We start from the raw sequence: 15,430 nt of genomic DNA on the forward strand, positions 1-15,430 counted from the left end.
ACAGAACAAAGTTTTCTGTGCACAGCTTTTTTCTTTTATGCAAACGGATGGGAGCATATACAAAATCAGACAGGAACAGAGCTACAACCTAGAATAGATTCCTGGGCAGCAATGGCGAGCTTGAAGAGAACTCTGGAAGCTTCTAGACCACCCAGAGGCCTTCCACTAACTAAGTAAATATCTATCTTTAAAACTTTTCTTCCTCACAGGTTTGCTTTAAGGCTCATAATAGACCCTGGACTTACTATTCTTTAATTCAAGCCTTTCTCATTTCCAGACTATGATGTGAATGCAGCACATTTGACCAAGCTGTGAAAGGCTCTTCAGAGAGTGTTTGGCCCATAGCCTTCTGTCAATAAAATTATAGGAAAAGTAAAAGAGTAGCAGCACTGTCAATGAAAATTCACCTTAGTGAGACTTTTTTTGCTACTACTGAAGCAGTGGGATCTTACAGGTGGAAAGCGTCTATCACTCAGTATCAGACAAGACATGACCTGTGGATGAAAGGAAAGATGTCCTGGGACAATTGGGAGCCGTATTGGAGAGAGCAGTGTCATGTCTACTTGGTAGAGGTATATTTTCCCGTACAAAAATACTTTAAAGTTACAGCTACATTTACGATTAAAATAAGTTTCAGTTACACGCCAGGCAAAACATTTTATTGGAGCACTTTTAATCAGGCATGCATTTTTTGCACATATTCCACTAGGGGCAGGATCTAATATATTGTCTAAACATCACGCAGTTAAAAGAAGAGAAGGCAAAACATTAATTTATTTATATTTTCTTCATCAGAAAAGTGTTTAAGGCCTCTTTCACAGTAGGTCGTTGCGTTTTGATGCAACGTTAAAGTCACAACACAAATTACAACACAATGCCCCAAAAAATGCCACTTAATGCCTCGTTATCGTCCCAACCAGTAGAGCATACAGGCAATGAAAAGTATGCTTCCAAGTCATTACTGAGCATGTGCAAACAGTCTAATGCAGCTAATAACGTGTATAATGCATTGCATGTTGTACTTTCACTTAACGTGCAGTGTTAGACACCAACGCAACGTCTGCACTGTGAACAGGGCATTGCTTTTTTATTGCAGTGAGTTATTCTGTGTTAAATGTTGTTTTAACTTGCGACTTTAATGTCGCACTGTGAAAGAGGCCTAAAGCTTACCTTAACTCACATGGGACAAAATTACATAAGCATAGTACCAGTCCTATGTGGAACTTTTTTGTAGTCTTATTTTTTTTTTTTATTCGCAAGAGTGAGGCCCAGTGCACACCGAGCAGATTTGGATGCGATCCGCTTGCTGCATCCGCCTGTAAATCTGCTTGGCTAATGTATTTCAATGGGCTGGTGCACACCGGTGGTTTGAAGTTTGTAGCAAACCGCAAACGTGCCTCCTGCTGCACTTTTGCGGTTTGCTAAAAACCTCAAACCACCGTTGTGCACCAGCCCATTGAAATACAATAGCCACGCGGATTAACAGGCGGATGCAGCCGGCGGATCGCACCCAAATCCACTCGGAGTGCACTGCTCTAAATATCTGCACTCCGCACCCAAAACTGCTAGCATTTTGTGGATCTGCTAGCGGTTTTGGTGTGCACTGGACCTGATACCTGTATGCAAATGAGGCTGTTAAACTAGCTACTGAATGCAGCAAAGCTAATAAGCTAATAGGAGTCAAAACACTTGAATCTGGCTGAAGAAACACTCCTGATAACAGGATAGTTCTGAAGAGATCAAAAGTTCAATATGTCTCTTTCTATGTGGGAGCTGTATGAGACAGTTTAGCTGTTTAGACTTCTCATTGGAAATGTGAGACTTCAGGAACGTTGTATCTACCATTATTACTACACAATTAATTAACTATCTCATAAGTTTACTTTCAGTTCAAGTTTGCTTTTAGCATAAAATCGATGTGATTTTATAACTATGTACTCTGTAAAACAAAACACAACAATGTTATATAAATAATAATAATAATTATAATAATAATAAAACAGAATTACGGCAAAGTGAAAAAGCACAAATTCCTACATAAAGCAGAATCAGTACAAATCATAAGGTTACTTTCACACTATAACCGTTACACATGCAAAAACAAAGGATCACGATTCACAAGGGTGATCAAAAGTTGCAATGCATGGGACTGGTGCGGCACAATGCGTACAATGCCACATACTGTCCACAGACTTATGCTTGCACCACATCCGTGACCATGTGCATCAATAAGTAATGCGCTGAAGATGCCCTTTCTATATAATTGCACCACATTGTGATTCTGTTGTCCACTACGTCGCAATGCAATGGATGTAGTATGAAGGGCCCTAATCCTACATATAATTATTCAGTTACCAGACTGCTCAGATGTTACTTTTTGTAAGAACATTTGTTTTTTTCTGCACTTTTGTAAAGGTCATGTGACCTTAACAGCAAAGTGGAATGTATTAACTGCAGGTTCTGTTGACAAGACTGCTTCTTGACTCAAAATATTAATAATGTTGAGACTGCATGGAGGTGGGGCATTGACCAAGCATTCTGAAAAATTGGCAGCCTACACCATAGAATCTGTCTTGCAGGATATTGGTGGATCAGAGAAAAATCCTAATAGTAGAATATTGGTAATTTTACTGTATTCCATCCTTGTTAGTAGAATATTGGTAATTATACTGATATTCTACTATCCCACCTTGTACCCCAACCGGACACTAACCCTCCAATCTACGCCTAACACTAACCACCGCACACCTACTACTAACGCTAACCTCTCCCCTAGCTATCGCCAACAGTAACCCCCTTTACTTACAATAAGCTGTGAGACAGCAGAAGCAGAATTCTTCCTGTGTCCGGAGCCGCAGGAAGCTGGGAACCGCTGAAGAGCTGCTGCGGCTGGTGCAAGATAATTTGCTGCTGCATTGCCCAGCCTCTGACTCCTGGCTCCGTGGCTATATTACTTATATAAGAGTGCTCTGCACCCAAATTAACCCCCTGATGCCGCCATAGCCAGTAATTACGGTACATAATGAACTATGGTGGCACCAAAATTAAAAGGGGCAGTGTGTGACAATTTTAACTATTTTGGAGGGTCCTAAATAGGGATGGTAAATTAAATGTAAATAGCTCCAATGAAAAAGTATGCAATTTGTGCATATTCATGTATGCAGCTTAAAAATGGACCAATGGAATTCCACCTTAGAATGCAATTGGTCCATTTTCAAGATGCATATGTTAACATACAAAATTAGCATAACCCCGCATTTACTCAGAATTATTTGCATCTCATTGAACATCTCTAATACTGACTAGGCAATTACATATTTAAAAAATGGTTTATTTGACATCAGGAAATCAAACTGCTCATACATGGATAACAACAAGATAAGCCCGGAACAGTTGAAAAGGGCGTGGGATGCATCCTGTTAAAGGGCACCCGCTATTTGCAGTGGCAGTTTGCATAGCGGTGGGCCCTAGTGTCCATTATTTAACTGGGTGCCCTTTTCAACAGGATGCTGGCAGGCGTGATGGGGTTAGGTGAACTTGGGGGGTTAAGGTTAGGTGACCGCTAGGGGTTAAGGTTAGGCACCACCAGGGGGATTTAAGGGTTAGGTACCACCAGGGTTGTCATAAGGTTAGGCATCAGTAGAGGGAGAGTTCTGTGTGAGAGTTGGGTTAGGTTACATCATAGTAATATATTGGTAAATATTGATAAGAATTAAGTAGTAGAATATCAATAATTTAGAAAATATTCTATTATCAGCTAATTTTCTGTGCCCTTTTCAACAGCCGCCATTAATATACATATGCAGGTTAGCTAGGGAGTACCTCAGAAGTATTAGGAAAGCATTTTTGCATGGGGTTAGGCTTTGAAAAGTTTGTTCATAGAAATGAGCTGCATTTTCAGTTGTTAAGGCCCAGACACATGCTCAAACTGACTGATTATTGTCTTATTTTGGTGTGTTGGACGACAATCAGGCATTTGTTTGCGTGGCTAGTGACTAGACGAGCGTCTGATAACAGGCGGTTTGCCCAATCAAACCAGCAGATCAACTCACATGACTATTGGGCTTGTATCACGCAGTTGGCAATGTGTCTACAACATTGTTTGAAAGACGTACTTGTTTTGAATGCGGCCATGTCATGTGATCCTTCTTTCACTTGCGGGCAATGTAGATGAGTTGTATGGTATATGGAAAATACAAGTCGTGTAAACGGTTTGTCATGTGGCCAATCATGTGGTGGTGTTGGTCAAGCACTTTGTTGGGCATGTGTACAAGCATTCGCTCTCCTGAAGCAAAGTGGGGAATGATCATCAACAAACAACTCAGTTCTTCAATCAGAGGTCATTCAGGACTAGTCTCTTATAGCAATAGATACATTTTCAGGATTATATGGTCAGAATGATTCACCTTGAAAGGTATGTTTTGAAAATACTACTGTGACCTTGCTGAATGTTGGTCTGCTTGCCAACATCTGCTCTGCATTGAATACAGAGAATCACCAGCATGCATACACGTAATAAAGGTGCCTGGAAGAAAGGGCGCAGGAGATTGGCGCTAGTAGAATATTGGTAAATTTACAGATATTCCCCTACTTTCCTCCGACAGTAAAATGTCGGTAACCTTTTCTGATATTTTACTATGCCCTAACCCAGTGTTTCTCAAACCTGTCCTCGTGACTCCCCAAAGCTTCATGTTTTGCAGGCAACCTCACCAATGCACAGGTGGTAATTAGTGTCTCAGTTAGGCCTCTTGCACACTGCATGCAATTCTGATTTTTATACGATCCATTTTTTTATTCTGTTTAAAAAAAAAGTACTGCATGCTGCTGTTTTTTAATCCGAATCAAAAATCGGAACCTATAAAAAAATCAGAATCGCATGTAGTGTGCAAGAGGCCTAAGGTGGATTCCATGGCCCATATGCAATTCACTTTTTCACCTGAGTTTTCTCCTAGGTGATAATTTTTCATCTTCCAATTAAAATAACTTTCCAGCACTTTTCAACTAAAAAAGTACAAAAAAGTAAATGAAAAAGTACTATCAACATTATTTTGAGCATTTTCTTGCTTTCTGATGGCTTAAAATGCATTTTATTGACACATTTAAAAATATCACCTAGGTGAAAAAAATGAATTGCATATGGGCCCATGTAGCTTAGACACTAACTACCCCACCTGTATATAGGCTAGGTTGCCTGCAAAGCATGCACCGTTAGGGAGCCATAAGGACAGGTGTGAGAAACACTGACCTAACCTAACCCTACTCTCACACAGACAGAACCCTCCTTCTACTGATGCCTAATTCTTAACGCCACTGGAGGTGCTTAACCCTAATATCCCCCTGGTGGTGTCTAACTTTAACACCCCCCAGTGGTGCATAACGCTTAACAGCTCCCCCCCCCCACCACCACCACCACCTCCCACCCCTGCAAAATCGTGATTAGCAACACTATTTGGCATATTGCGCATCTAGATGTTGCAGCTATAATTAGCAGTCGTAAAGCTATTTATAGCTGCAATTTGCACCTGCCCAAAATTCCATCTAATATTGCATATTATTGGATTCCTCCATGCTCCCACATTTTCCTCGATTGCCACTAGCCACGGCTTTTATCACTGCAGCCCATGGTGGCGCCCTTCTTACCACATTGCTCTGTGCGTCCTTTTTTCCTGATTTGCAGCAGCACAGCTAGGCAATGAACGAGATCAGAAGCAGCATATTTCCTAATCCTTTAGTATTGGTTTGCTTTAATAGATTATATAGGCAGACCTACACAATATAGATAATCCCTTGTTAATTCTAATCATTTGACAGATCAGATTTGAAACAGAGTGAGGCGATTGTGAGCCAGCTTAGACATACCTACGGATCAAATTCAGAAGGAATCCTATTATTATCATATTTATTATTGTAGTTGTCTCATTGTTCCAGTAGACTGGGACACATCAAGGCTTGAGTCAGCAAAAAAAAAGGTCCCATCAGTCTTATTTACATGAGATTACACAAAAGCAAACACTATTTAGAATACATTCTCTGACATAAATATATGACTTGAGATCTAGAACAATGATATATAGCGAGTACCAAATTAGCAAATAGAACCAAGGAAGACAAATCACCCAGATCTCAAATAATAAATTAATCTCCATATAAAATTTATGTCATTGTAACTAAGTCACACTCACGTAAAATTAATTATTCTAATGCAAAAAAAAAAAAAAAAAAAACTGTTCTCCATGCATTGTTTGGAGCCAAATCCATTTTCTCCTGTCACTAGACACAGTATGTCCTTGTGTGATTACAGCAGTTGGATCTGTCTTCCTCACTTAACTTGGTGACACTGTGACATTAAAACTCGCATCTGGCACTACCGGTTTACAAGACTGTAAAACCTGCTTTGCTTTGTTACAAAGCAGATCATCTTTTAAGGTCCGTGGGTCATAAAACACAAATAAAAGAAATCGATTGCATGTGATGGGCATGCACAACGAGATTTTTAAGTAGCCAGATATTTCAAGGCAATTTCAATGCAGCATTAAATGACCTCCTTGTTTTGCCTAGGCAAGATGGAGGAGAGTGGAGGCTATAAATTACAGATAGCGTGGCCCGTGCCCCCGAACCAGGTGGAAACAGATACCACTCTCTCTCTCTGAAGCGATGGCTTCATCTTTCATTTGAACATTCCTTGGGAAGGAGAAAAACAATGCAATGTGTCGCCTTGTATCGCCATCTGTCGGCATTCACTATCCTCTCTCACCCTCAAATTTGGCTTTTCCTGTCTGTAGAGTAAAAAAAAAAGAAAAAAAAAACTAGGCTGATACTAAGCAAGAGCGTTATCTCTGCGGCCCTCATCAGAGACAGCTGAGCAGACTGGCTGCCTCTTTGCACTTGACCAAGCCCCTAAAAGCTGCTAATGTTAAACCCTCGTTCGGAAGAGTGGAGCTGTCAAGAAAAGAGCAGCCGACGTTTCCTGGAATCTGATTACCTTTCCGTGCAAGCGGCTGTAACAGGTGGTCGGTCGGGCCATTCTGCGGAGATAAAACAGAAACAAGTGTATCAGCAACAAGCAGACCGATGTCAGTACGTCTCTCCCCCTGCGCTAGATACACTCTGCTACTACTACTCAGTGCCATGCACATCGTGCCCTGCGAATCCCATTCACTGGGTGGCATTTGACATTCTGCGGACACTGCCACCGGCTGCTATAGCGTTTGGTTTGTTAAATAGCCCCTTAGAGAGCGATCATAAGCATGTGAGCGAGGCCAATGATTTCATCCATGCAGATAACTATTCTGGGCCTCTGAGTGGTACCCAGATCAGCTCGGAAGCGGCCAATCAGCGAGCCAGCCACGGAGCCAGAAGATGCTGGAGGTAGGCGAATAACAGCGCACGTTCTGACACAGGCATGAAGTGTGTGTGTGTGTGTGTGTGTGTGTGTGCGTGCGGGGACTTTTGGAGCAGATTGATATGGAATGCATGGAAGCATCTAACGGGGTTGTCGACTTGATAACTAGAAAGGCTGAGTCTGCTCAGCGTTCTCTCCCCCATCCACCCTACCTAGTTCCAGACTCCTCCCTCTGTCCCCCATCCCCCTTTGCTTTCTCCCGCTCTCCTCTCTATCTCCCTGTCTGATGTGTCTCTACCTCCCCGCAATCCCATCGGGGTCAGGATCACAATGGGACTCCTAAAGCCGGAGGATGCGTGCTGCTGCTGCTGCTGCTGCTGGAGGCTTGGCAGTGCGGACTGTGCGTCTGTCTGTCTGTAAGGACTGCTGCTGTGTGTCTGTCTGAGAGTGCTGCTGCTGCTGCTGGTCAGACTGCATTTCGCACCCAAGCTCTGGAAGAGCCGCCTCTTCTCCTGCCACCCCAAACACGCCAGATGCATTTTTTATGGCTTTCCGCGATGGTTGGGCCCTGGAGACCTAAGTCTGAGTGAGTATTTTGATTTAGCATCATTATGGGGCTCGGTGCAGGTTAAATGGTGAGAGCAATGTGGGTGATTGCTGGTTCTCCCCCATCTCCTTGTGCTCCCTGTTTCATTGGTATGATCTAGGCAGCATCGAGTAATTGTGCTGAAGTCTGCTCACATAGTGCTGGGTGGGCTGCTGCTTTGCTGGCGGGTGCAGTGCAGAAAACTAGGGCTCCAGCTAACTAGGGGGGTGGGGGGATAGAGAGCATCCTCGCTAGGAATAGTCATTATGTAGCATGTGTCATCCTCTCATCATGTAGGGTTCTGGCAAGCCACTGGTTAACTTTATTTTAGGCGGAAGGGCTTTGCTGTCCCCCTAGCTTTTGTGGTAAGCCATTGTAATTCAATTAAAGTTGCAGCCCGATCAGGACTGGCCATGGACAATTACTGGATGTGCACAGCAGTGATTTTTCCATCCATACCACTAAAAAGGATGAATAGATTTGGACAGCTATCGGAAAGGTATGCTACAAGGGCTAGCTTCCATCAAGCTTGACATTCACTGGCAAGTAGGTGCTGCTGGTGCATGACTGGGCTTTCTGTTGCATGATGCTGTGTGGGATGTGGGTGTTGGGATGCAAGTTGTTGTAGGGTGACTGGAAGCACGTCAGTGGTTTTTTTTGTTTTTTTTTTGTGAAGGGCTACATTGCATACATAGCTGCTGATGCTGCTGCTGATGCTGTTCACTGACAACAGCCTGATAACAGCCCAGCCATGCTGTCTCTGTGGATCTCTTATTATATGTTCTAAAATGAAATGGCAATCATGTACTGATCGTGCTACACATACAATATGCAGCTGTGGAGGCTATTCTTATGGCTTGACAGTCTTTTGCCCTTTTGTATTTTCCCCTCTTCCCCGAGGAGTACCATTAGCAACCATCCTTGGATGTAATGAGCTGCTTTAATGCTGGCAGTATTGACAATGGCGAAAATAGAAATGATCTCTTCGATTCTTCTCACTAAGCTAGTTTTACAGCATCTCAAAAGTAAATGATATTTGACTAAACACACTCCCCAGAGCCTTCATGTATGTGCATTATCTGCATTTCCAATAAGCACAGGCAGCAACACAGAGAATGCCATGATTAACCCTTTAGGAGGATCAGCAGCAGGCTGCAGCGTTGATAGATTATTATTAGGCAATAGGCATCACAGATGATGTCGTGCAGCGTGATTGCAATATGAGAGGACCTGTAAGCAAGAGCCCATTATTTCCATGTATTTCAGAGGAGCACAGAAATGGAAGAAGGGTGTATTAGCAGAGTACAGCTGTGATCTTTCTTACAAAGTGCCATTTTGCTTATGAATCTGGCACAGACAGTGCATGGCTTTCACTGCTTTCCCTTGATCCATCCATGCCTCTTATCAGTGATATGATCCTTGGGTATTAAAATCATAAGCAGATATCATTGAACCTTCAGTCATAGGAATGTAGGATGCAACGCATTGCGGTAGAATTACCTTGATATACTGTGTAACTTCCACTGGTTTACATAGAACCTTGTCTGTTAATATGGTGATCTTTCAGTGCGCTGTTCCATAAAAAGGTGCTGAAAAAAAAAAAGAAAGGACTGTTGCGATAGGTAATGTGGGGAAATATCTCAAGAAGCAGAAGTGACAGCCATTTTATGTATACTTATAGATGATTATGAACCTTTAGCACAGCAAACCTGTCTGATCATGGCGTTGCATTCAGTTTTTGTACTTGACACACATCTGAGGGGATATGTATTGAATAAAGGCTTGTGCAACACAATGTTGAACATATGTTAGTGTGGATTATTGCCTATCACTGACATGGCTTACAATACATACAGCATCTGTTAGTGTAACATGGTATGTACATGGTTCATATTGCTGCAATTATACTTAAAATATGTTCTGTATTTTTTATTTATTTTTTGTGCAGGAGGTAAGATGTACTACTGCTGCTCCGCAGTCACGTTTGACCAGGACTTAAACAAGAAAATGCAGATGTGGATACTACAGACGATTGCATTTGTTTTAACATCCCTGGTTCTCTCATGGGCAGAAACGACTGAAACCTATGGAGAGGTGTGTGACAGTTGTCCTTGTGAGGAACGAGATGGCATATTATCTGTGAATTGTGAAAACAGGGGGATCATTAGCCTTTCAGAGATTACTCCTCCCCGGTTTTCAATCTACCACCTCTTTCTGTTTGGGAATCTCTTGAACCGTCTCTACATGAACGAGTTTGTCAATTATAGCAGGGCATCTATATTGCATCTGGGTAATAATGATATTCAGGATATTGAAACTGGGTCTTTCTATGGACTTCAGGGTCTAAAGAGGCTTCACCTGAACAACAACAAGCTGGAACATCTTAGAAATGACACCTTCCTTGGCCTAGAAAGCCTGGAGTATTTGCAAGTTGATTACAATTATATCATCTCAATCGAGCCCAATACTTTCAGCAGACTCCACACATTGCAAGTTTTAATATTGAATGACAACCTTTTGTCCAGTCTGCCTACCAACCTTTTTCGTTTTGTCCCATTAACACATTTAGACCTGAGAGGAAACCGGCTCAAAGTGCTTCCCTTCATAGGGTTATTGGAACATATGGATAAGGTGGTGGAACTACAACTAGAGGAGAACCCTTGGAACTGCTCGTGTGAATTAATTGCCCTAAAGGATTGGCTCTATAGCATCTCCTACTCTGCCCTAGTTGGTGACGTGGTTTGTGAAACTCCATTTAGACTGTATGGCAGAGATCTGGATGAGATATCTAAACAGGAGTTGTGCCCCAGGAAACTGATCCCAACCTATGAGATGCGACCACCCATTCCAAGGAGTACAAATGAGTACTTCCACACTACTCCAGCCTCTGTCAACTCTGGTGCCACCATTTCCTCTTCTGTTTACAAAAACCCTTCAAAACCTAAAAGCACACGGCAGCCTAACCGATCTAGAGTGAGAGCCACTTCACACCATCCTCCCAAAGAAAATGGCTATATTTCTTATCAGACCAAATCCCCAGTGCCTTTGGAGTGTCCTACAAACTGTACCTGCAATTTGCAAATCTCCAATCTGGGACTAAACGTCAACTGTCAGGAGAGAAAGATTCAGAGCATCTCCGAATTACACCCTAAACCTTATAACCCCAAAAAGATGTACCTGACAGGTAATTATATCGCTCTGGTTCGCAGATCTGACTTTATTGATTCTACTGGATTGGACCTCCTGCATCTTGGGAATAATCGCATATCAGTTATCCAGGATCGAGCCTTTGGGGATTTGACTAATTTACGCAGGCTATACTTAAATGGCAATTCTATTGAAAAGCTGACTCCGGAGTTGTTTTATGGTCTTCAGAGCCTTCAATATCTTTTCCTACAGTATAACTCTATTAAGGTAATAGAGCCTGGGACATTTGATTATGTTCCTAATCTTCACCTTTTGTTTCTCAACAACAACCTCTTGAGATATTTACCTGGCAACATATTCACTGGATTGAGTCTCTCTAGGCTGAACCTACGAAGTAATCATTTTTCACACTTGACAGTAAGTGGTGTGCTAGATCAGCTAAAGTCTTTAGTGCAGATAGATCTCCATGAGAATCCCTGGGATTGCACATGTGATGTGGTGGGGATGAAGCTCTGGCTGGAACAGCTTAGTGTTGGGGTCCTCGTAGATGACGTTATCTGCAAAACTCCAAAGAAGTTTTCAATGAAGGAAATGAGATTAATTAAATCTGATCAGCTGTGCCCTGATTACTCAGATATTGTAGTTCCCACATCTACACCTTCAGAGGAGCAGCCCCCAGAGAGCACCACTACTTTAATTTATCCCATTAAGGTTGACAACAAAGTGCCAAGCTCTGTGCCCTTGTCTGTGCTTATACTGAGCTTGCTCTTGGTTTTCATTATGTCTGTGTTTGTGGCTGCAGGGCTATTTGTCCTTGTGATGAAGCGAAGGAAGAAGAATCAGAACGAGCCAGCCAGCACAAATAACTCAGACGTGAGCTCATTCAACATGCAGTACAGTGTGTACAGCAACCGACCTCTTCCTAAAGTAAAGACCCCAGCCGGCCATGTGTATGAGTACATCCCCCACCCTTTGGGTCACATGTGCAAAAATCCTATCTACAGATCTAGGGAGGGCAATTCTGTAGATGATTACAAAGATCTCCATGAACTTAAAGTCACTTACAGAAACCACCTAGAAGAGGACAGAGAAACTAATCTCAGAAGTCCAGGTTACAGCGTCAGCACTATAGAGCCTAGAGTAGAGCTTTCTCCTGTACAAGATACAGATCGTGTCTACAGAGGGATTCTTGAACCTGACAAAGGACCTACACCTGGGACTAACATTGAATATAAATATAGTAACCCCCCACCTTTCACTTACACTCCAAAATATGAGGCGAAGCGTCAATTTCTGCATCCAGACAGGTTAAGAGAAGCTGTGCTCTACAGCACTCCCAGTACTGTGTATGTGGAACCTAATAGGAACGAATATCTGGAATTAAAAGCTAAACTAAACGTTGAGCCGGATTACCTCGAAGTGCTGGAAAAACAGACAACATTTAGCCAGTTCTAGTTCTCCAACATCTACAGTATTATCTCTGAAACAAAGGACTACAAGACAATTTTGTTGCTTCAACCTACGGATGAAGTGCCTTGGCACAAGATTTTCAGCTGCAGCAAATTATACTGAAAGGGTGTGCAATTTTCTTCTCCTCTTTTTTTGTAGGACAACCATTAATTGTACAAACTGGGCACAACACTTACTGTTTGCAAGCGTTCCTCTTATTTCTGCAGCCTGAGAATTAGAGTTGGAATCACTCCTGGTGCTAGGAGGTACCTATGAAGAATATATCATACATATGCTATAACCCTTCAGACAAGGGTGGGTCTAAATGACTTTTCTGGTGTTTTAGCATCCCTCTCCCCATGTTTAATATTAAGGTCCATTTTTACAGGATGTATTTGTATGCTCTCCGGACTTTTGAAGTTCAAGATAAATTATGTAAGCTATTTACGATCTTTATGCATCACCATAGATGGTGTAAACAAAATTCTAAAGTGCAAAGACATAGAATCCATACCTTGGGTAGTTGAAAATAAGTTATTGTTGAAATATGAAATATTTTAATGTAGCACCTATTTTTATATGCACATTAGCATTTATTATTTGTTCTTCACTATTCTTGTCTTTGATTTGCTCAAGCGTGTTGCACTACATAAAAAGGGTTGATTTCTGGAAGTGATCTATGGGAATTTGGCTTGGACAATTATTGATGTTAAAAAAAGTGACCAAATCATATTGATGCTTATGGCATATATGTGTGTTAGTATTGCTGATGTGGTTGTTCTTTGAGAGGCACATACTCTGAATGCTAAGCAAAATCTATAATTGGGCACTTCATAGAACTGAATAGTGAGGGATATACAGGGATAACCAGTTGTAGAAGGGGAAAAAACTTTCAATTCATCAGTGAACCAAATGTAATTTCTGACTACTGTTGTAGCCAATTTCAACTGCACTGTACAGATTGGTGTGTGTCCTGTCACCTGCTAGGTTTGACATATGGAAACGTTCAATCTTAGAATTTTTTCTTTTTTTTATCTTCGGCATAGCATTTGAAAGGAACATTACTGTCATCTATGTTCTCAGCATAAAAGATTAACATGAGCGACCATAGCCATTAAGGATGCATTCCTGTGAATGAGGATTTCTAATCCTTTTATTTGGTTTCTGCCATTGGATTGAAATGGCACACGTTCAAGTTTTAAAGAATATCTATTGCGAATGAATTCAATAGGAAATAGGTATTCATACCCTGCTGTATGTCTTAATCCTTAACACCCAATTTGTGACTAAGACATGAAATAATTAGAAATATTTTCATTGTTTAGGGCATGTTACATACATTTTGATATTAGTATTGATATGCCATGACTGTTTATTTCCATGTGATAATCATGTTTTTGTTTTTTTTTCTCATGGATTATTTGCAACAGGGTAAGGTCTGACATATAGACACAGCAGGCCAGCAGACACACATGCAGCATGCACTTTCCTATTCCCCCCCCCCCCCCCCCCTCTCTCTCTATCTCTCCTCTCTCTCTTGCTCACACACACACACACACACACACACACACACACACACACACACACACACACACACACACACACACACACACACACACGCACATCTCTAAGACATTCATATGAAATGGCTCTGATTGCATAATTCGTAATCAGGATTCATTTTTCTCTGCTCATGGGGGACTCGTGAGTTTCTCAAACATTTATGTATTAAAAAAAAAACTTTATGGTGTAAAAAAAGTATTTGTAGCTTCCTAAAAAAAACATTCTGCATCCTGAGACTTATTTCTCATATGCAATGACAATGAATACACTTTTGGGATTCTTCCATGAAGATCTATTTATTGATGTAAGGTACTTTGTATTCCTAAATTTCAAAAGCTGTAAACAGGGATATGCAGCCTTTCAAACAAACTGCCCTCAAAAGTGACACTATTTTTATGAACTATATTATAACAAGCACCAGATTAATCTGCAGCATAAATTATTCATTAGAGAAATTATATTTATCTTAATGTTTTATGCAGTGCTCTTGCACCACATTATTACATTTTTAAATTTTTTATTAGATGTATATAAAATAATCACGGTAGTGACATTTCACACGAGGGAACTTTTTAAAAAAATTTCTAATGCATATTTAATTTTATTCATGTTTATGTTTGTTTTAAAGAAAAACAGCTATGTGTTTTATACGCATCTGATCATTGCTTTATTTTTAAATCATCAGCACATTCTTTTCAAAGTAATGAATTTATTATATAAAAAAGATTTATGCTAATATTAGCCCAGTTAATTTTGTATTATTTTGCATTTATTTCTTCAATACTCTTTGTCTTCTAATACCATCCCACATGCAATCAAATCCTAAAATGTGTAAGTCATAAATAAAATATATATTTTTTTATGCACGCTTATTATTATGATTTTGATCAACATTTGTACAGTGTATACTTTATTCAGAAGAGGATAATTTCAATATTGCTTATTCTGGAGAGTTAAGGGTCTTATCATTATATGGTACTTCTGCTTTCAATATAGGGGCATAGCCACATGAACTAAAACAAATAGATAGATCTCAACAGTCAACAGTAACATATCATGAAATATAAATGATGTCAATACCGTCAACCATTATAAAAGAAATGTATGTGTTTTACCAGAATAGCAAAGAAAACGCATCAATCATTTGACTGTACCAAACACTTGCTGATGATATTTTGCTGATACATGAGAAAGTAGAGACAGGATATTATAAGGCAGCTTTGTAATGTATGAAGGATGTTATTTTATTTACATTCAGATATTTTGTTCAGTGATATGTACTTTATTTAATCTACAAACTTTTGGGAATTCAATGTAAAATTATATTTTAAGAAATTAAATAA

The 15,430-nt window shown here is 40.6% G+C and overlaps 1 protein-coding gene across 3 annotated transcripts; it reads left to right on the top strand.

Annotated features, from left to right (window-relative positions):
• The first annotated feature begins 6,823 nt into the window (after positions 1 to 6,823).
• SLITRK5 (SLIT and NTRK like family member 5) lies at positions 6,824 to 14,138 on the top strand. Of its 3 annotated transcripts, none has more exons than XM_068267916.1 (2): positions 6,824 to 7,368; positions 9,877 to 14,138. In XM_068267916.1, exon 2 carries the CDS (start codon positions 9,885 to 9,887, stop codon positions 12,528 to 12,530), a length of 2,646 nt encoding a protein of 881 aa, XP_068124017.1. In that variant the 5' UTR covers positions 6,824 to 7,368; positions 9,877 to 9,884; the 3' UTR covers positions 12,531 to 14,138. The 3 variants fall into 3 exon arrangements, with proteins under 3 accessions (XP_068124017.1, XP_068124015.1, XP_068124016.1); XM_068267914.1 differs by lacking the exon at positions 6,824 to 7,368 and adding an exon at positions 7,415 to 7,928; XM_068267915.1 differs by lacking the exon at positions 6,824 to 7,368 and adding an exon at positions 8,253 to 8,427.
• Positions 14,139 to 15,430: the final 1,292 nt, after the last annotated feature.

The sequence above is a fragment of the Hyperolius riggenbachi genome, chromosome 2 (genome assembly GCF_040937935.1).
Source record: "Hyperolius riggenbachi isolate aHypRig1 chromosome 2, aHypRig1.pri, whole genome shotgun sequence".
NCBI classification, from domain to species: domain Eukaryota; kingdom Metazoa; phylum Chordata; class Amphibia; order Anura; family Hyperoliidae; genus Hyperolius; species Hyperolius riggenbachi.

Excerpts from the sequence above, each read along its gene's own strand:
- SLITRK5 (XM_068267916.1), top strand. The coding sequence starts at position 9,885 with ATGTACTACTGCTGCTCCGCAGTCACGTTTGACCAGGACTTAAACAAG.